This window comes from Narcine bancroftii, chromosome 13 (genome assembly GCF_036971445.1).
Source record: "Narcine bancroftii isolate sNarBan1 chromosome 13, sNarBan1.hap1, whole genome shotgun sequence".
Lineage (NCBI taxonomy): Eukaryota > Metazoa > Chordata > Chondrichthyes > Torpediniformes > Narcinidae > Narcine > Narcine bancroftii.
The window spans coordinates 87,292,374-87,315,050 of record NC_091481.1 but is presented as its reverse complement, the minus strand read 5'-3'; the positions used below and the strand labels follow the sequence as shown (position 1 = coordinate 87,315,050).

Sequence of the window (22,677 nt, the reverse complement as noted above, 5' to 3'; positions counted from 1 at the left end):
TCAAAAATAAAATAATCATTTCTCACAAAATAGTACTCTGCTTATCTTAGTAAAAAGATAGCAAGAATATTAATCATCTGGAAAGTGCTGTAGAACAGAGAGATCCACGGGAACAGCTTTGGGCAAACCTTAGAATGATAACAGGCCCTTCTGGCCCACAGGCCTTCACCGCCCAAATATACCACTGTGACCAATTCACCCATTAACCCCTTTTCTGGACACAAATTATTTTCGCAGCTTTATGTCATCCTCACCCCCATCTGCTTCTGCTTTTTCTATCTTTATTTCTCTAACTTTGTTTCCCCTTTCCTAATAGTCTTCCCCTCAACCTGTTTCTCCACCTCTCACATCTTCTGTCCAATACCCTGTCATTCCTTTGCCTCTCATTAAGGTACCTTCCCATTTTATATACTTAATGTAAACATCTGTTCACTTTAGTCTCGATAAAGGTTCCAGACCCAAGATGTTAACTGGCCATTCCTATCCATGAAAGCTATCTGATCTGCAGAGTTCCAGCGGTTCTTTGTTTTCCTACAATGCAAAATCTATCTCACTCAGCTTCGATTACTTCCTTGGACAGTTAATTTCATAGATTCACTCTGAGAGTAGCAGTTCCTCCTCTTCATCCTAAATCTACTCTACCGAATCTTGACCTCTGTCCCCAGTTCAATTTTCACCTATCAGTGGAAACATCTTTCCAGCCTCAATATGTCCCTTTCATAGAACATAGAATATTATAGTGCAGTACAGGCCCTTCAACCCTCGATGTTATGCCAACCATTTATTCCAATATACTAAACTCTCCCTACCTCATAACCCTCTATTTTTCTTCCATCCATGTGCCTGTCTAAGTCTCTTAAATTCCCCTAATGTTTCAACCACCACCATCCCTGGCAAGGCATTCCAGGCACCCACAACTCCCTGTGGGGGGAGGGGGGGGGAAAGAAACTTACCCTTGATATCTCCCCTAAACTTTCCTTCCTTCACTTTGTACAAATGTCCTCTGGTGTTCACTATTCCTGCCCTGTGAAAAGGTGCTGGCTGTCTACCCTATCTATGCCTCTCATAATCTTATAGACCACTATTAAGTCTCCTCTCATCCTTCTATGCTCTTTAAAAAAAAAAGTCCCAGCTCTGCTAGCCTTGCCTTATTTTCCATTCCAGGCAACATCCTGGGAAATCTCCTCCGCACCCTTTCCATAGCTTCCACGTCCTTATGATGAGGTGACCAGAACTGAACACAATACTCCGTGTTGCCTCACCAGAGATTTGTAGAGTTGCTACATGACCTCTCGACTCTTAAACTCAATCCCCCTATTAATGAGGCCCAACATCCCATATGGCTTCTTAACTATCCTATCAACCTGCCTGGCAATCTTGAGGGAGAGAGATATATTGATTCATCCACACTCCTAAATAACCGACCATTAACCCTGTACTCAGCCTTCTGATTTGTCCTTCCAAAATGCATCAACTACCACTTTTTTGCCCAACTCTGCATCCTCTCTTTATACTTTTGTAACCTTTGATAATGTTCAGCACTATCCACAACTTCTCCAACCTTTATATTATCTGCAAACTTACTGACCCATCCTTCCACCTCTTCATCTAGCTCATTTATAAAGATCACAAAGAGCAGGGGTCCCAGAACAGATCCTTGCAAAACCACACTAGTTATTGATCTCCAGGCATATCTTTGTTTCAATAAGATCACCCACTCGTTCTCCTGAATTCCAGCAAGTATAGTCTCAGGTTTTTCTGTCTCTCCTCATAAACTAACTCCTCATTGCTGGAATCAACCTGGTAAAGCGCCTGTGTATCACCTCCAAAGCCAGTATCTTCTTTCTCTAATTAGGAGACTAGAACTGCATGCAGTACTCCAGATGTGGCCTCACCAGTGCCTGTGCAGTGGCAGCAGGACTTCCCTGCTCTGAAATTCAGTTCCTCTGGCTACAAAGGCTAACATTTCATTTGCGTTCTTGATTGCATGTTGCATCTGCAATTCAATCTTTTTCAATTAGTGCACAAGCACTCGCCAGTCACTTTGCACAACAGTCTGCTGCAGCCTTTCACAATTTAAATAATAATCTCACCTTTTATGTTTCCATCTAAAATGGATGGCTTCAAATTTACCATTGTACTTCATCTGCCAGCCCCTCGCCACTTCATCTATCTATTTCTCTCTGGAACATCTGCATCTTCTGCACAATTTGCTTTTCCACTCAATTTATTGTGATTAGCAAACTCTATTGGGCCAAACGTGACTTCTTGGCAAATTAATTTGGAGAAGTGACTGATGTGTTAATGAGGGAGCTCTTGAGATCAGTGACCATAATTCTTGTAGTTTTAAAAGAGTTATAGACATTGCCTCACCAAATGTTTTCCAAAACTAGACCCAACCTGTTCTTTAGTTCTCTTTGTTGACTCATGAAGACAAGTATTCAGCATCAAAAAAACAATCTGCTGCAACTCACCGAATTGGGGAGCATCAGTGGGAGAAAAAGAATGGTGAGGTTGGAACCTGGCCTTCTTTACCACTCTATCTACTGTATTGTCAATTTCAGGAATCTTTGGATCTGTATTTCTAATTTAATTTATGATGTTTAATTCCTGTGAGGGCATAGTGGCGGCTGTGGTTTCAAGATGCCAGTGTGGCAGTCGCTTGCAGCGGCCTCTTGGATATGGTGCTATTGTTATAGTCCTGTCTTTTCTTTAGGTAACACTTTGGTCTCTGAGCACGTTGTCTTGTTTTTTTTTTTTACTGTGGCTGCAGTTTTAAAGCAACAAATAGAAGTACTTGAATTCAATATCCCACTGTTTCTCAATATTCCCTTGGGCTCTGCAATTCATTATGCGTACCCTACTCAAAATGCATCACCTTGGATCTTTTCCATTACTCTGCTCATTTGACTGACTTTTTTAGTCTTCAAGCACTTTTGACTTTCCAGTTTAACAATAAGTATTTTTTCAGGGTTTGTTCCTGTGTGCAGCCTGGGACTTTCTCAAGTTGGATGCATTAACCTGGGCCAAGATGTTAGCAGCCTGAGATATTTCACCATTTGTGGTTTACAAGAAGGCTTTGAACCCTTTGCTGTAAATATGAAACGCGACATCACAATGTGGTTCAGCAAAAGTTTGCCTCAGTTTGTTCCTGTTCCCGCTGACCATAGCCATGTTGAGGTAAGTTTGAAATAAACACTTATTGGTTGATTAGCTCTATCCTGAAATGAAAGTCAAAATATGAAGAAAGGGAAGGAAAAAGTAAGGTGTATACAATGTAAAAGCAAAAGACACATAAATTGACATATAATGAATATTTTGAGTTCTGGAAGTGTGCAGGAACTAGCACCACTACATTTGTCTGTATACTTCACCAAAGCCTTTGACTCGGTATCAGGGGTCTCCTAAGGAATTTCCTATCCACCTATGGATGTCCTGGAAAGTACATTCGAATCCTGAGACTCCTCCACAATGGCATGTTTGCCACAGTCATGGTCAGCCACAGTAGCAATGAGCCTTTTCAAATCAAATCTGGAGTAAAACAGGGATGTGTGATTTCCCTAACTTTGTCCACCATCTTTATTGTAGCAATCATCCACATTATCAAGGAATTGAAATCATCTACAGAACTGATGACAGACTTTTCAATCTTGCCCATCTCGCCCAAAGACAAGACATCCACGAGTTTCCTCATCGAGTACCAATATGCAGATGACAACAGTATTGCAGCTGTCTCAGAATACCACTATAACAGATTCTGACTGCCTTTGACCATGCACACACAAAACCTGGACTTGCCAACAATTCCAAGAAGACTCAGTTCATCTACCCACCGAGACAAATTGGATAGAACCATAAATTCAACTTGCTGAAGCAACCCTGGAAAATGTGGACCACTTTCCATATCTTGGAAGTCACCTCTCTTCCAATGTCGACCTTAATGATGAGATCCAACATTGTCTTAAATGCACTGGAACAGCTTTTGGACATCTCCGAATGAGAGTCTTTTATGATCTTGACATTCAAGCCGACACCAAAATGTTAGTGTACAAAGCAGTGGTTATCCCAACACTTCTGAATGCATTGGAAAACTGGACAAAATTTTGACGATGCCTCAAGGCACTTGAAAAGTTCCATCAAAACTGTCTTCGAAATATCTTAAATATCAGCTGGGAAAATAGAAAGAACTAATGTCAGCATGCTACATGAAGCAAAAACAACAATCATTGAAGCCTATGTCATTAAGAACCAACTAAGATGGAGTGGTCATGTTGTTCGGATGGAAGACGAACGTCTGCCAACAAATCATCTACTTCCCACCTTAAAGAAGGCAAATGTAAAAGATGTGGGCAACCGAAGAGATTCAAATAAGTCTTAAAATCCAACGGAATGTAACATCGGCATCAATAATTGGAAAACCAATGCCAAGGACAGGAAACTCTGGCAAACCATCATCTGAGAAAGAACACCAACTTTCGAAGCCAACAGATGATTAGATCTAGAAGAAAAGAGAGGTAAACGGTAAGAGGGGTGGCCACAACCAAAGAACGAGCTGCCGTCTGGAACTACCTGTCCTGAATGCAGAAGATCTTTCAAAGCCAAGATTGGACTCGTAAGCCACTTCAGAGCCCATAAATAGATCAACAGAACGAAGTCTATCATCCTCAACCTCGAGGGATGGCCACGACAACAGCAGCTTAACTGAAGATGTTTTCATTGCTGTCTGGCCTCTTACAGTTTTACGTTTGTTAAGAACAGCATTTTGGCTATTTTTTTTAAATATGCTTGAAAAAAAATATTTTTTTTATTCTACATAGGTTTGTCTAATGGTAAGAAAATATGTGTAGGTAAAGTCATGATAAACATGACTAGTTAGTGTAATTGCAGTGCATGGTTCAGCTTGGTTCCATATAGCAACAATTAGTAGCAAAATATTTTTTTATAAAATTAGTCATTGGTACTTTTTTAGAATTAAATGGAAAATTTTGATGGCTTTGTGGATGACTTGTGCAATATTATTTATCAACTCATTTACGCACTGCATGTTCCTCTGGTTTTACGCAGGTTACAAGGATCGATGGGACAGTTGACAGTCCTCCGTGCTTGAAAGTTTCCCATAAAACATTTGGATCTCAGAACAGCAACACTGATATGCTGTTCTTCCGTCTCAGCATGCCTATTGAGTTCCACGACACATTCAAATGCACCCCTGGAACAACACCATTGTCCAGAATGACAATCCCAGAAGAGGAAGTTGAAGATATTGATGTGGATTCAGACTTTGAAGTTCTTAAGAAATCAGCCAGCCGAACTCAAACAGAGACGCCTATTAATGAGAAGGAGGGTGCCAAGGAAGCATCTAAAGACCTGGCCAAAACAGAGAATGATAAAGATTCCTCCTCTGAGAAAAGTAAATCCAAAACTAGGTGAGTAATTTTAAAGTTTGAGTAAATTAAGAGAGTTGCTGAGAAGAACGAAGCATCCAATTATCACCATCAGCTGCATTTCTTTTTAAGAATGTTTGCTTCTGTTGCCAAAGGAAGAACTTTATCTTGTCTTTAATAGACTATTGCAAACATTGAAAGTTTACTACACAGGAGGCAAACACAGAATGTTTGTCTGTGTGGCTCTAATCACCACATTAGATTCATAGCCCTGCTATGATCGATCAGATACACACTCAAATATCTTTGTAAAATATAAGGTTCTGCTTTTACTGGTCTTTCAGGCAGTGGATTCCAGATCCATATCATCTTCTTGATGAAATTTATTTTTTCACATCTTCTCTATAATTCTTCTACTAATTACAGGTCTAGCTTCAAAATCCAGTGCACTTTGGATCAAGAACATTCTGATTTCAGGTTTCCCTCATTTTGCACAATGGCTTAAACAATTAGTCTTCGGTACTTTTATGAGAACTGCCAGACCATTTTGTGTTTCCTTTTTGCATTGTGACCCACTGATTTTTCAGCACATTTACTGACCTTTCAATGATGATTATGTTAAGAATAAGCATGGGGTGTCAGAGGTGGCACTTGAACTTGGATGGTTTGAGTCCAGACTTGTCTGGGTTGATAGTCAACAGGAGGAATAGACTGCTGAGTCACTGTAAACAAAGCAGTGAAGACACTGAGAGCTAGCACTGTCCTGAATTGATCCTATATTTGAACATGTCCAAACTTTATTGAATTGAGTATAAAATTCCAGTTTTCAAACTATTCGGGTTTTAATTTATTCAGATTTTAGGTATTTGACCTCGACTTGAAATCTGTGCCTCCTAGTAATTTCTCAAAAAGAAATAGGTTTTTCCTATTAATTCACTTTTTTTGTTCCAAAGAAAGCAATATTGTCCAATGTTTTCTCCTAGTTACAATTTTTTAATCCTGGCAACATCTTTTTACACTCCTGCACTTTACCATCACAATTGCATACAGTCTGTGATTGAATAAACATGGTATACAAATCCTGCATAACCTCACTGCTGCTCTATTTTGTACACAGATCCTTTTAGCTACCTTATTGTCATGCCATGCTACCTTTTAAGGATTTGAGGAAGCCTACTCCAAGGTATCTTTCTTCCCTACATCATTCCTGTCATTGATTGTAAATTCTGTTTCCTATTCCATTATCCAAATGCAACATCTCTGGTTTAAATTCCCTCAGTTGCTTTCTCAATTAGAAGACCAGGCCTTCTCAACAGGGACCATACAGCTCTTTCACCTCTCCTCTCTTTTCCCCCCCCCCCCCACCCACCCGACTCCTCACCTTGTGGGCCACAGCATATTTAAGGAAGGCCCATGGACTGAAATCCTCTATTTTGTAGTCAGTAGAAGCACAGAAAAAAGCAACTAAACTTGACTGATTCACAGGGAAGGGGGCCCATAAGCTTTGAGCAGAGAGCTAAACGGGCTGTAGCCAAAATAAAGGTTGAGAATTGTGGTCTAGACTATATTCGTCTTCAAACTCATGGCTAATTTTGTAATGTATGTAAACTTGTTTTTCATGCTCCTCCATTTCAGTCTAAATTATTAATGAACAATAGAAATGCCAAAGGACTAAGTAACAGTGGAATCATCGACAAGTCGAGTCACAAAAAATATCGATATTTGTCTTTTGCTTCCTGCCCTTGAGCCAATTTTGAATATAATTTGCTACTCATTGGGAGCCCATGGGCTTTTATTCTTTTAAGCATCAAGTCGCTTGGGTCTTTGGCCAAAGCTTTACCAAATTCCATGTCGACAAGGTAGGTTGTACTGTCATCATAAACACATATCACATCCGCTTGAAAGATTCATTCAAATTCGATGCAAATCCATGTTGACTTCTTGCTGATTAATCTGTGCCCCTTCTCCCTAAACATTTATGTGTCCCTTAGAATAGATATTAATTATTTGTCCATCAGCAGTCAAACTAACTGACCTGGAATTATTTGGTTTAACTTCTCCAACGGCTCTATATTACCACTGAATATCAAGACTTAATTGTAAGAAATGGCAGTTAGCTGACACTTTTATGTTGAAAAATTTTATTTGTCCCCATCTGAATGCTGTTTATGTTCATGTGAATGGAAACGGACTTTTATTCTCATTACAAACAAACCCACTTCTCATCCTGTGAAAGAAGGAAAGCCATTGATGAAGATGGTTGGGCTGAAGGCACTTTCTTAAGGAACCTCTGCGGTGATGTCCTAGGCCTGACCCGCAATTCTATTCCTTTGCACAAGGGAGGATTCCAACCAGCATAAATCTAGGATAGATTTCAGGTTTACCATGGATCCTTGATGCGCATCAAGTATCAATAGTCGTTCTCATTACTCATTTCTCATTTTCACATTTTCAATTCAGCTCCAACTTCCCTCCTTTTCTATCTTCCTTTGGTTCTTTCCTCACTTATTTTAACACTTTCTCTGTCTGCACAAACTGATACGTGGAGTAGTTCCAACATTTGTTTTGGTATTTATATATGATTTATTTGCTTTTTCTGCATTTTAGGTTCTTGTTCAAAAAAAAGCCTGCCTTTATTGCTCCGCCACCAGTTATACCAACTGTCCCCCGCCTAATAGAGGATGTGGTGCCAGATGACAGGGATGACCCAGAAATTATTTTGAACACCACCACGGTAAATAATTAACATGAATCAGTGACAGTTAAAGAAAAGAAAAAGCTTTGCTCTGTTTTAACCTGTCAACTGGGGGATGTTTTTGTAAAATTGTATGTTTTAAGAGTGCTGATTTGATGATTTAGTTTTGAGCCCTTGTAAAGTAACAGCTCTGTAAAAAGTCCCCAATCTATATGAGTTTTTTAAAAGTCTTTTACTTGTCTAGCATTTGAGACTTGAAAGTTCAAATTTATTTATGGCATCACATACAACCCTGAAATTCTTTCTCCTGTAGGTCAGGCAGAATTTCTAATTACTGGAAGCTTTAAGGAAAAAATGTGTACAAAAGAAAGATAATTTTAAAGTTTTAAATTTAGATATGCAGCACGGTAAAAGATCCTTTCAGCCTATGAGTCCATGCCGCCCAATTATACCCAACTGACCTACAAACCCTGGTATATTTTGAAGCGTGGGAGGAAACCGGTGCACCTGGAGGAAGCCCACGCAGGCACGGGGAGAATGTGCACGCTCCTTACAGACAAGACCTGAGTCCTAACAGTGCCGCCCATGTAAACAAAATGTGAACAAACTCTGCAAATGTAGGAAATAAATGTCCAGTAATAAATAATGAGCAAAGTAAGAAATTGGTCTCTGAATGAGTCTGTTGTTCAGCGATGTGATAATTACGAGATAGCCAGCTCTTCCCGACCCTGGAGGGATGAGTTTTATGGGACCTCTACCTCTTTCCTGATGGGTGTAGTAGATCCTTGGTTGCTGCTGCTCTCTGACGACACATAGATGTTCTCAATGGTGGGGAGAGTTTTGCCTGTGATGTTCTGAGCTGTGTACACTACCTTTTGTCGAGCTTTCTACTCAGAGATATTGATGCCCAGGTCATCACTGTCCTTGCCCACCTGCTCTACGTGCCATAGTCAACAATTTAGAGGTTTGTAGCACTAAAAAGCTCAACTTGACTAAGAATATCCTGGAGCATCCCAAGGATAGGAGATCCACAATTAATGGTAGAGCCTGAGGGTCTATTAAGAAACCATGGTGTACACATAATTAGATCCCAAATATGGCAGTATAGATACAGTAAATACTGTATGATGGCACAGAATAAATATGAAATGCCTTCATGAACTGGGGCATGAAACACAAGGTCAAGGGGTTATGATGCACTACTTCATAAAATATTGGTTAAGGTACAGTTGAAGTACTGTATACAATTCAGGTTGCCACAGAAATGGCATTGGAGAGAGTGCAGAGGAGGTTCACGAAAAAGGTACATCCTTACGAGAAACTAGGTAAGCTGTGTTTGTTTCATTTGGGGTGGAGGAAGCTGAAGTGAACTTGATAGATGTTATACAAATCTAAAACTAGAGGGCTGTTGTAAGGGTTTGTGTGGATCCCACAGGTCAAAGTCGAGGTACAAAGCACATGTTTATTTTGGGGATTCAAATAGGTCAATAGGGTCGAAATGCTAAATAAACCTACACACAATATACAAGAGGTAAATGTACACTTCGGATAATGAGGGAGAAACCAACAGAAACTGGGGAAGTTACTTAAATACATACAATCAACAGTCAGAATCAAAGTGATAGATACTACGTTCCACCACCCCTTGATTGGTACGGACAGAGCTTTAGGTACCTAAACCTCGGGACTCACTCCAACCCAGTGCGAAAAGTGATACTTGTGTACCATGAGGGGTCAAAGGGGCAGAACAAGGGGCCACATGATTCTTTATAGTTCTGCAGCCAGTATTGGGGTGGGGGAGAAATCACCCGGGGAAGGCTGGGCCCTGTTGGCTGCTGTGGCTAATAGCTCGAAGCCAAGTGAAGGGGTCAGCCTAGGTGATTCATCTGAGCCAATTGGGTGAAGGTCAGTGCTGAGTCCAGGCAGCTGTCTGGACTGCACCACCTGGTAATTTAGGTGGGCCAATCGCAAGGCCACCTTGATGGCTTGGATTGAGTCTTGACCTTGAATGACATGCAATGTGTCCTCCGAATAGGATCACAGCCTCTCCATTGCAAGGGCATAGGTGACGGATGGGTAAAATGTTTAAAGAGGATCTGAGGAAGAATATTACTACTCAGAGTGTGTTTTGAATAGTCTGCCAGAGTTGCTCTTGCAGCAGATACATTTGTAACATTTAAGGATTATTTAAACAAGAATTTAAATCTCCAATGTCTGCAAGGCCATAGACCAAGTGCTGATAGGTAGGATTAGTGTTGTTAAATACGTGATGGACATTGTGAGCTGAAGAGTCTGTTTCTGTGCTGCATTTTTCAATGACAAATATCTCTGCAGGCTCACTGTATGGTAGCACACAAACTCAGCAGGTCATGCAGTATCCAGAAAAAGTAAAAGCCAGTTGATATTTCTAGTCTGAGGCCTTCTTCAGAGGTGACTAAAATCAAGCAGATGCTTGAATATAAAGTTGGGATAGAGGAGAAGGGCGAGGGACACAGGCCATAAGGAAAGAGTTAATACAGATGCCTAATCTTTTATTCAGGATCGTCAGAACCAAACATCTGCCATTGTTTGGAATCTTCTGGATTTCGGAATCATTTTTATTTTCATCCCTTTAAGACAGCCCGAGTCAAGCTGCCGTCTCCACACCCCACCCCCCTCCCAGTCGCACTGCCATCTACCCCCGCCTGTCTGATCACGCTGCCGTCTCTCCCCCTTGCCTGCCCTAGTCACACTGCCGTCTCTCCCCATCGTCTGCCCAAGTTGCACTGCTGTCTCCCCCCCTGCCCGCGTCATGCTGCCATATCTTTCCCCCCTCTCGTCAACCTGAGTCACGCTGCCATCTCCAACCCCCACACCCCCGCCTGAGTTGCACTGCCACCTCACTTGCCCAAGTGTGGTGCCATCTCTTCTTCTTCCACCCCACCCCCCCCAGCTGTACCAGTGCCAGGAGAACAGCCCCCTTCTTGGTTCCCCTGGGCTGATGCTGATACAGTAGTTTCAGCTGCAAGGGAGATTATGGGTATGACTGAAAACGGCGCAACGCTGGACAGGTCTCAGTATAGGCAATTCAGAGGTGCTTATAAAGTAGCGGAACATGACGGGGTACACGGGAATGTCATGTTTGGTGCCAAACTCCATCTTTGATGAGCAGATGTTGTCATCAAAAAAAAAATGCCAGTTTTTAGAGGTTGCTGGTTTTCGGAATTCTGGATAAAAGGTTAGGTACCTGTAGATGGATATAGTCGGAAAGGTAGGAGAGAAATAAGCTGAGTAGGAACAGGGGGAGGGGGCAAAGGGCTAAGAAAGACAGTTCTATGACAGGAGAAGGAAGGGTGGAGGTTTGGAGCTGGAGGGAGACAGAAAGATGAGAGAAAGAGTCGGGGGTGTGGTATTGTTGTTAATGGAAATTGGAGGTCGATATTGATGTTGTTTGTTTGGGACTGCTAAGACAATATAAGTTGTTGTTCCTCCAATTTGTGGGTGATGTCAACTTGGTAGTATATGAGGTCATGGATGTACACATCAATGTGGCAGTGGGGTGTGGAATTTTCTCCAGCACATTTGCATATATCTACGCATGTTCTTGTTTACCTTCCCTCTGGAGTACTTTTTTCTGATTTACTATTTTTAATTTAAATGTACAGTGCTACCTGCTTTCATAATTCCCAACTTTACACTATCTATGAGAACCTTCACCCTCTTAAGAAAGTTGAAAGAATTATAAAGGCCAATGTGGAAGTTTTACTTTTGAAAATAACATACGCAACCATTATATCTTGATGAGAAGCCACAAATTGTGCAATTTATTAAATTCATTGCTTTGACTTTGTAGTGAGATATCAGCACACACCATTTATTGCCAGTTAAAGACTGCAGTTGATTTATTTCTCATGGTCACTAAAACAAAAAAAACCCTGAAAAATCCTCATGATCTAATACTTCTGGTTTCTAATTTAGTGTTTTATTTTGACAGTATTACTATTCTGTGAGAATATTTGCTGGGCAAGAACCAAGTGGTGTGTGGGTTGGCTGGGTGACCCCAGATTTTCATCAATATGATGGCAATTTTGACTTGTCCAAAGTTCGCACAGTCACTGTTTCAGTGGGAGATGACCAAGGAAAAGTTCATGACAGGTATCAAAGTTAATATAGTTGAGATTTTATAACTGCAGCAAGTTGCAAAACATACTTGTTAACTTTTTGTAATCAAATATTTAACCACGTGTAAATTCTAAATTTTGATTGTCACATTGTTTTACTAATATGCATAATTTTAAACCTGGAAATGTTTTTTCTATTGTTATTGCCTATTTTTACTAGGTGATAAAGCCCCTTTTTTTCATTAATATTAATTATTAACCCCAACTACAGAATTATTGAGGTTTAGTCAAATTAAAAGATTCCCAAACTATATTTGAAAACATATGAAAATATGCTTCTTCCTGCACCCCCTTCAACAATTTGAAAAACAAACTGAGCAATGTTGTAAACCTACAGCATAAAATTTATCACTTTTTTCTGAATTCTAACTGTTCAAAATTTCAATCTAATATGTGTAGATTGAAGCACCTTTCCACCAACTCTCCTGTCGGCAAATGGCAAATTAGCTAGTTTCAATAGATACCTGTTGTAATGTTTCTCATTTATTTTATAAAGCATTGTACAGAGTATTCTATTTTTGTATTGAATATTTAAAAATTTACCTACTTTCCACAATCGTGGGTTTTTGTAATTTTGTATAATTGTATTTTAAAATATTAAAATAGGATTGTGGGTGGTATTACTTCTTACTTTACTTTTTATGAACTTTTGGTACTTTCTAATGACCTTGCATTAAATGTATAATTTTGCTTTTAATTAAACATTGAATTTGAATGTGTTGTAAGACCCAGCTCTTCTATTTTGCAACAAGATTAAGATGATGTGTACTGTTGCAATCTTTTTCTCTACCTGCAGCATGAAGCGTAGTAATTGTTATATGGTCTGGGGAGGTGAATTTAGTAGCAGCTCACAGCAAGCCAGCCGGTGTAATGTTGACTTGGAGATTGGATGTCTTGTTGACTTGGCTACTGGTCTCATGACTTTCACAGCTAATGGAAAAGACATAAATACTTACTACCAGGTACCTTCACTCCCTTGTTAACAGATGGTTAAGAAAATTAACTTCTGTATTTTACTCCGAGCAAAACGAAATGTGCATAGAGCAGGAATACTCCCATCAGCCTGCGTGCTTTTCCAACCATGATGACCAACTTAAACACTGCTGATTGCACTTGATATATATCCCTCCATAGAAAAATAGGTATGGGAGTAGGCCATTTGGCCCTTCAAAACTGCACCACCATTCATTATATTTGTGTCTATCAAGAAAGCTCCTGAATGCTACAGTCGTGTCGGCTTCTACCATTACTCCTGGAAGCCCATTCCAGGCTCCTACCCTTCTCTATGTGAAATATTTATTGCACTCATCTCCCTTTCACTTTAAACACATGCTCCCTGATGTGTATGCTTTTACCAGGGTAACCTCTATTGGATGTCTCCTCAACCTCCTATGCTCCAGAGGGGAAAAAAAAATTGTCCAATCTCTCACCATAATCCATACCCTCTAAATCAGCCAACATCCTGGAAAATCTCTTTGGTATTCTTTCCCAAGCCTCCACATCCTTCCTGTCATGGGGTGATTCGGATGGCATGCGGTATCCAAAATGCGAACTCACCAAAGATTTGCATAGCTGCACTATGACTTTCTTCCTTCTATACGTAATGTCCTGGCCAATGAAGGCAAGCAGGTCACATGCTTTCTTCAACACCTGATCTACTTGTGTACCTGCTGTCAATGAGCTGTGGTCCGATTACTCTGCACATTAATGCTTTTAAGAGTCATGTCATTAACTCTGTTCATTCCCCTTACATTTGAATCCCAAAGTGCATCTCTTCACGTTTGTCCAGATTAAACTCCATCTACCATTTTTCCACTTGCATTTGTAATAGATCCATGTTCTCTTGTCCTATTTGGCAGCCCTCTACACTGTCCACAATTCCACCAAGCTTTGTATCATCTTACTAACCCACCCATCTACCTATTATTTCATCCAAGTCTTATATATGGAATTGTTAAAGATCCCAGCACTGTGGAATACCATTAATCACAGCCCAGAGAATGGCTTTTCACCACTATTCTCCATCTTCCATAGTCCATCCAATTTTCTGTCAAAACTTGTCAAATGCCTTAATAATGTTCATGTATAATAACAACCATCCCTGAATCTTCATCAACCATCTTCTCAAAAAATTAAAATTGGTAACCTATGACCTGTCCCTTGTCTATTGCTGTTTTATATCTGACTGTGATTTTCCAAATGTTCATAAATCTTCTCCCTAAGTATCCTTTCCAGTAGTTTCCATACCACTGACTTACTGGCCTATCATCTCCTGCATTATCATTTTTTCCTCCTTCTTGATCAAAGGTTCAACATTAGGTACTCTCTAGTTCTTTGGGACCTCTCCTGTTGTCAGAGAGGATGCAAAGGTCTTTGTCAAGACCCCAAGAATCTCTTCACTTGTCTTTTTCAATAAGAGATATCCCATCAAGCCAGAGGACTTGTCCACCTCAATGCCTCCTTAAAAAACCCAACACCATCTCTTTTCTTGATCTTGAAATGCCCCAATACATGGGCATGCTCCATGCTATTCTCCCTATCACTGTCCTTGACCTTCTAATTTGTAAATACTGATGCAAGGTACAGAAGTGTAGAAACAGGAACACAACCCTTGGAGATTGATCAACAATACTAGCGGTGATTAACTTATGACTGATCTCTATCTTCCACATCAACCCATCTCAGTAGCACTTTCTCAAATGCTTTGGTCTCACTAAAGCGTTCTGGTGCAAGGTCTTGACCTGCATTGTCCAACGTTCCTTTGCCTCCACAGATAGTGCCTGACATGCTGAGTTCTTCCACAACGCATAAATGTGCTGAAGAATCTCATCAGAATGCACAGCATTCATAGGAAGTAAGACTGGATGCTTTCTCAATACCACCTTTCCTTTCTTCTACCTTTGTATCATCTGCAAACTTGGCCACAAAGCCATCAATTCCTTCATTCAAATTATTAACATAATGGGAAAAGGAGTGGCCCCAGCACCGAGTCCTGTGGAATACTAGCAGCCAATAAGAAAAGGCCCCTTTTATCTCGACTCTGTGGTTGACCAGCAGGAGGAGATTACGATCCATGCTGTCTTTCCTGTCATCCTATGGGCTCTTCTCTTGCATAACAGCTCATGTAGCATCTTGTCAAAGGCCTTCTGAAAATCCAAATAATCAACATCCACTGACTTTCCTTTGTTTGTCCTTCCAGTTGTTTGTCAAAATATTCCAACAGGTTTGTATGGCAAGATTTCCCCTTAAGGAACCCATACTGACTTTGGCTGATTTTTATCCTACGCTTCAAAGTCCCCCAACACCTCATTCTTAATAATAGATTCTAAAATCTTTCCAACTACTGAAGACAGGGTAAACAACCAATAATTTCCTAAGGAGAGAGATTTGATATTTTTCAGTCTTCTGGAATCATTCCAGAATATTGAAAAACAACGACTAATGCCGCCACAATCTCTTCAGCTACCTTTTTAAGGACTCTCATTGCAATCCATCAGCTCCATGTGACTTTTTTCCACCTTCAGACTTTTCAACTTCCCCAGCACCTTGACCTCATTAATAGCGACGACATCCAGTTCTGCCCCTTTGCACTTGAACTTCCTGCATCTGCTGGCGCCTTCCACAGTGAAAACAGATAAAAATGCTTATTCAGTTTGTCCCCCATTACTACCGCCCCAGCGTTGTTTTCCACACTTGCCTCACTTTTGCTCTTTATATATCTGAGTCTACATACCTCAATCAGAAGTCTCTCTAGACTTTTCTTAGAACTAAAATAATCCACACCAAGCAAGATCATGATGCAACTCCTCAGCACTATTTCCCTTGTGCTTTTTTGGAATAAAATGAGCAACTCCATCCCACTGCCACTGACCTTCCTGTCTTTGGGCTCTTCAGCTCTTTCATTGAAGCCCAGTGTATGATCTTCTGGTGAGGCATGTTACAGCTCTCAGCAATGATCATAATATTCAGCAGGCACTAATCTTTATTTAGAGTTTGCACCTGATCTGGCAAATTCTGATTTAAGGTCATCAACCTATAAAGTTCATTGTGGTTTTGTCTTTTCACATCACAGCCTATTTCTATCATTCTCTTTTATTACCGACTTCTGTGCAGCACTATGTTACCTACTATTTACCAGTATATTTGTTTCTGATGTGTTTTATGTTGCAGAACATATTTGTTCACTAACTTTGGTTTATTTTATGAAGGAGAATCAATCTGAAATGCCAAATTTGATCCTCTTACTTCTTCTCTAAGGGTGGTTATATTCAATAAATTGTAAGAGCAATGGAAAGGAATTGTACATTTCTTGGAAAATCAGCTCTTCCGCTCAAATAATGATGGAACAGTAATCTTGATGTTGCAGTCTAGTGGGATGAAAGTTTACAATATCAAAACATGGATTAATCTAATTATATTTGCATTACACAATCTACTGCCGAAAAGTCACACATTTAAATTAGAAATATACATTTTGATTTGTTAGACATCAGGTACATTATTTTAAAGTGGTTTGTCCTTTTATTTTTAGAGCAAACAATAAGCTGTTCGAGGAACTTTATAAAGGATCCCAACCCAAAACATTGTCTTACTCTTTCAAACCACAGATGTTGCCTGACCTGTGGAGTTCTTCCAGGAGCTTATTGTTTGCTACAAATTTCAATTTATGCAGTTTTTGTGCTTCTCCATTGCCCTTTTCTGTATTTTACTTCAAAGGTTGAACCAAGTAAGAAGTTATTCCCTGCAGTCTTTGTGCAACCTTCCAGTCAGAATATGTGCCAGTTTGAACTTGGGAAGTTGAAGGTAAGCCCAACATTAGTATAGGGGTTATATTTGTAAACTGCACCTTAAAGTTGATTTTTCAAAAACTATTATTTTAATGTTTCATGCTTAACATTCTGTGCCATTCCAGCTCAACACAAAATGTTTTAAGCTGTTTTTGTGTGTTGGTGAAAAGCAATAAAAAAACCTCCTTGAATAATAGTTCAGTCTTTGTTAGATGAACCTTGGAGTACAGCATGAAACAGACTCTTCAGATAAACTAGACCATGCTGATCAAGTTGGCATTCTCAGCTAGTCACATTTGCCTGTGTTCGGTCCATATCCTTCAAAGCCTTTCCTATATCTGTCCAAATATCTTTTGAATGCTGTAATTGTATCTGATTCCACAGCTTTATTTAGCAGACTGTTCCAGATATGACTACCCTCTGATTAAATGTCCCTCTTAAATCTCTTCCCTCTCATTCTTAAACCTTTAGTTCTAGAACAGGTAAAAAGACTGAGCATTCACTTTATCCATACCCCTCATGATTTAATAAACCTCAGCTTCTAACAGTCCAACGAATAAAGAACCAACCTCTCCTTGTAACTGAAGCCCTCCAGTCCTGGCAATATCCTTTTGATTCTCCTCTTCACCCCTTCCAACTTATTGATATCCCTCCTATGTCTGAGTGATTAAAACTGTACAATCTCCCAACTTCTTTACTCAGTGCAAGATAATGTTCCATTTGCTGCCTTCATCATCCACCTCAGTCACCTTTTTCGGGGAGTAGTATGCATCTATATCCCTTGGTCTTGCTGTTCTATAACACACCCCAAAGTTTTACTATTCACTGTGTCAGTAAGTTTAATTTGCCAAAATTTAGCACCTCACACTTGCCATGTTAAATTCTGTTTGCCCCTCCTTGACCCACATGGAGCATAAATAGAACAGTACAGCACAGGAACAGGCCATTTCATTGTGTGTCTGTGCTGAACACAACGTCCAAATCAAAGCAAAATACTGCTGCTTGCATGTGATAAATTTCCCTCCATCCCCTTCATATTCATGTGTCCATGTAGAAGCCTCTTAAATGACACTCCTATATTTGCTCCACGATTGCTTCTGGGACAGTCTGTCTAGACAACTACCACTCTGTAAAAAAAAAAAAAAAAAAAACAATTTTGCCCCAATACAGGTATACCCCGCTTTACGAATACTCGCTTTACGCAAATTCACTTTTAAAAAGAAACCTGTGTCGCTTTTATGAAAGGATTTTTGCTTTTACAAAAAAGGCTGGCGGTGCTGTCAAAGTTTGCTGTCTTCCCAATTCTGGTAAAAGTGAAACTGCACTGTACATACATTATTGATGCTATCTATAGGCTGTGTATTTATCTTATTCCTGCTTTTACTCTATGTTAGTGTTATTTTAAGTTTTGTGTGTAATTTGGTATGATTTGGTAGGTTATTTTTTGTGTCTGGTGATGCTCAAAAAATGTTTCAATGGAAATCGCTCTTCACTTTGCGCCTTTTCGGCTTGCCAAAGGTTCTGTAGGAATGCTCTAGTTTTGTACAGTTGAGAATCCCTATGTCTCCCTTAAACTTCCTCTCCTTCACCTTAACACACATGGCCCATCTGTGCCACTAACTCAATAATCTCATCATTATTGCTCTGCCTGACTTCAGCCTTCCCTGCTGAGGCTCAGAGCCTGTCAGGAGGCCACTGACCCATTTGCTGCTGCTACCCTCTGAAGTGTACCCCCAACAGTATCCATAGAGATTTACCTTTTACTGAGGGCGATGGCCACAGGGAGCCCCTGCACCGCCTGCCTGATATCTTTCCTTTTGCATTTTGTAGAATATTATGCCAATTTCTGCAGCTATGTTCAAGAGTGAAAGGACGAATACCACACCTCAGTGTCCTCCCCGACTTGATGTCCAAATGATCACACCAGTCGTATGGAGTCGCATGCCAAATGACTTTTTGGTTGTAGAAACTGGACGAATCAGTGAGCGACATGGCTGGATGGTCGAATCCATTGAGCCAGTTATCATGATGGCACTGCATATTCCTGAGGAAAACAGGTTAAGAAGTGATTGTATATGATGTGTAAAATGGTCTCGTTAAACTGCAAGTTGTACCTTGATAAGTAACGTTGAATAATACTGCATTTGTCTTAAATATAAGTTTGACCTAATTCTATTTTTGCGTCTCCTGTTAAAATGAACTTTAATTTGTATGCTTTTACATATTTTCTTATAGATGCATTGATATCTTGGAGCTGTCTGAACATAAAGATCTACTGAAGTTTCACTATCACACCTTGCTACTGTACTGTGCTGTCTGTGCATTGGGTAACAACCGAGTAGCCCATGCCATTTGTAGCCATGTTGATGAATTTCAGTTGCTCTACACCATTGAGAACACATACATATCAGGTCTTCTACGTAGCGGCTACTATGTTCTTCTTATCAGTGTGCATCTGGAGTCAGCTCAGCGGTCTCGACTCATGATGAACAACGAATTCATTGTTCCTATGACTGAAGAAACCAAACAAATCACATTGTTTCCAAATGAGAACAAAGTTCATGGCTTGCCCGGTGTGGGAATTTCCACATGTTTAAGACCTCCACTCCACTTTGCATCTCTATCATTTGTTGGCACCAGTGATGAACGTTATCAGTTCAGCCCTGAGATCCCATTGGACATTCTTAAAACAAAAGCAATCAACATGTTGACTGAGGCTGTCCAAGATGGTGGACAGCATACACGAGATCCTGTTGGTGGAAGTGTGGAATTCCAATTCGTCCCAGTACTAAAACTTGTGAGCACACTTCTTATTATGGGAGTTTTTGACGATGAGGATGTTAAACACGTTCTTAAGATGATTGAACCGAATGTATTTGCTGAGGTCAAAGAAGAAATTGAAAAAAATGGAAGTGACAATACTAAGGAAGAAGCAGAGTCACCGGTCAGTGGAGAAGGGGAGGGTGAAGGAGAAGAGAAGAATGGACAAGAGATAGATGAGCTAAAAGAAGATAAGATTGTGGAAGGAGAAAACCTTAAGGAGGAGGAACTAGAGGAAGGACTTCTGCAGATGAAATTGCCTGAGTCAGTCAAATTACAGGTATGCAATGGATTATTTTTAATGTTTTTAAAATATTTACTGAAATCTCTGGACATTCAGCTTTGTTGGTTTGGATTTTGTAATGAAAATAATGATCCTCACTAACATAAAGAAATATATCCGGTGACAAATTCTGGTGAAAACACAACCATTGCAAATGAACAAAATAAAAGTTGAAGAACTTGTCCAGTATCCATGGGTGAATTAGTCAATATTTTGAGTCTGAGCCCTTTATCAAGAAATAGATGGTGTCTGATCTGCTTTTCTCCAGCAAATTCTTTGTATATTCAGAAGGGTGTTCGATCTGGCCCTTGTGGTTAAAAGAGATGGAGTATGGGGAGAAATCAGGAGTAGGATACAGAAGTTGCTTGATCAGCCATGAAAGGCTAAATGGTCTACTCACGTACTATATTCTATGGTTCAATAATTCTAACCCTAAATACTGATTTCCTGCCTCCCTACAGATGTGCAAACTGCTGCAGTTCTTCTGCGACTGTGAACTGCGACACCGGGTTGAATCAATAGCTTCATTTGCAGAGAAGTTTGTCAATAGAATGCAAGCAGATCAGAGGGAGCGTTACTGTGAACTCATGCAGTGCTTTGAAATGAGTGCAGCTGAAACTGCCAGAAAAACGAGGGAATTCCGGTCTCCACCACAGGAACAGGCAAGTCCTGATGTTGTGATTGTAAGAAAATTCCCTGGCAAAAAGAATGTGTCCTGCTGGGTTTTCTAGAAAGGCAGCTGGGCTCCCCAAGTCCTGCTTTAATCATTGGGCTTCCATCCAAAACTGACGGGTACAGTCTTTGTACCAATTAAGAGTGGTTCAGGATGGCCGGCAGCCACTTTCAGAATTGTCCTCTGGGGGTGGTGGAACAGTGGCAAGTTTGGGCAGACAATGACTGTGGCTAGCTGTTTCATCAAGTGGATAAAGATAGGCATGGTAGATGCAGTGTAATATTGAAAGAATATGATATCCATTTTCTCAGTAAAAATATCAATGCAGAGTAATGGTGAAAAATTGAGAGTTCAGATGAGTTTATGCAGAGTTCTCCTAATCCATACCAATCATCAAACACCCATTTACACTAATTCCAGTTTATTCTTGTGCCGTTCCCATCAACTTCTACAAGATTCCACTTCACATTTGGGGAATTCACAGTGGCCAGTTCAATTGATGACCTCAGACATCTTTGAGATATGGGAATGGACAGGAGAACCAGGTGGCAAGCCCGAGGGCCAAGGAAAATGTGCGCTATTCTCAGAATTGAATCCATGATGATGGATGATGAAATGATGGAGAGGGCAGAGAACTAAGAAGGAAGGGTAGCTCTCTGAAAGGAGAAAGGTGGGGAGCAGGGGAAAAGGAGACAGGGGTAGGGAGAGAGAGAAACTGGGAGAGGGAGTTAACTGAAATTGAAGGATGATATTGATACCATCTGGTTGGACACAGCAGGGATGAAATGTAAGGCATCGTTCCTCTGATTTCCAGGTGTGACCTCTACTTGGCCATGGATAGATGTCAGCGTGACCATGGTGTATGGAATAAAATAGTTGGGTATTAGCAGATCATTGCTGTTGCAGCAAGCAGAGTGAAGGTGCTCATCAAAACTATTTCTTTATCTGCATCCAGTCTCCCTGATGTAGAGGAATCGTATGGGGAGCACAGAATGCAGTAAATGGCCCCTACAGATTTACAAGAGAGGTGCTGCTTCACTTGGAAAGACTGTTTGGGTCCAAGTGTAGCACTTATTGCAGTTATAGGGAATAGGTACCAATGGGGAGAGTGCAGGGTAGGGATAGTGGATGAGGGAGTTGCAGTGGGAGCAATCCCAAAAGAAAGCAGATAAGGGAGAGAAGGGGTCTGTTTATTGAGGTGGGGGGAGATGTAGGAAGACATTTTGCACGTGTTTACAGCAGGAAGCATCTTGTGGAGGTGAAAGAATGGGTGGGGAACAGATTGAGGTGGAGAAGGGAAGATGTGGAGGGTGATGGAGTGGACAGTGAGGATGTCCTGCAGTGAAAGCTCTCGTCTTCGAAACAGATAAAGCGGAAACAGAGGAATTAGGAGAAAGGAACGGCATACTTACAATGGATAGGGTGGGAAGAAATAGGGCACTCAATTTCAATATACTATGCAATGACAAGAAAGGTTATCCAATAAAAGTATAATCCAGGCAATTGTGGGAGTTAGATGGTTTGTCCCCTGAGATAGAGACAGAAAGGTGCGAGGAAACCCACGCAGACGTGAAGAGAATGTACAAACTCAATACAGACAGCATTGAATTCAAACCCAGGTCACTGGCACTGTTATACCATTGCCTAACCACTACACTAACTGCAGATTAATATGTTCATGAATTTTTAATTTTAACATTTTGAGTTATGATCTGAAAGAGGAGACAGAGTGCACTGTATCACTAAATGGAAATGACACTAAATTCAATGGAAAAGTAAATTGTGCAAAGAGATTATAGATAGATTAAGTGAGTGGGCAAGGGTCTGGAAGATGGAGTACAATGTTGGCAAATGTGAGGTTATCCATGTTGGAAA

The 22,677-nt window shown here is 40.4% G+C and overlaps 1 protein-coding gene across 11 annotated transcripts in view; it reads left to right on the top strand.

Annotated features, from left to right (window-relative positions):
- LOC138748799 (ryanodine receptor 1-like) overlaps positions 1-22,677 on the top strand; it is a 394,433-nt gene that overhangs the window by 113,171 nt on the left and 258,585 nt on the right. For all 11 annotated transcript variants that reach the window (XM_069909562.1, XM_069909560.1, XM_069909558.1 and 8 more), the window contains 9 exons: positions 2,972-3,180; positions 5,065-5,426; positions 7,992-8,118; positions 12,053-12,213; positions 13,036-13,201; positions 16,956-17,042; positions 18,857-19,083; positions 19,262-20,126; positions 20,591-20,791. In XM_069909562.1, the coding sequence (XP_069765663.1) occupies positions 2,972-3,180; positions 5,065-5,426; positions 7,992-8,118; positions 12,053-12,213; positions 13,036-13,201; positions 16,956-17,042; positions 18,857-19,083; positions 19,262-20,126; positions 20,591-20,791 (2,405 nt within the window). The remainder of the gene's footprint in view (positions 1-2,971; positions 3,181-5,064; positions 5,427-7,991; positions 8,119-12,052; positions 12,214-13,035; positions 13,202-16,955; positions 17,043-18,856; positions 19,084-19,261; positions 20,127-20,590; positions 20,792-22,677) is intronic.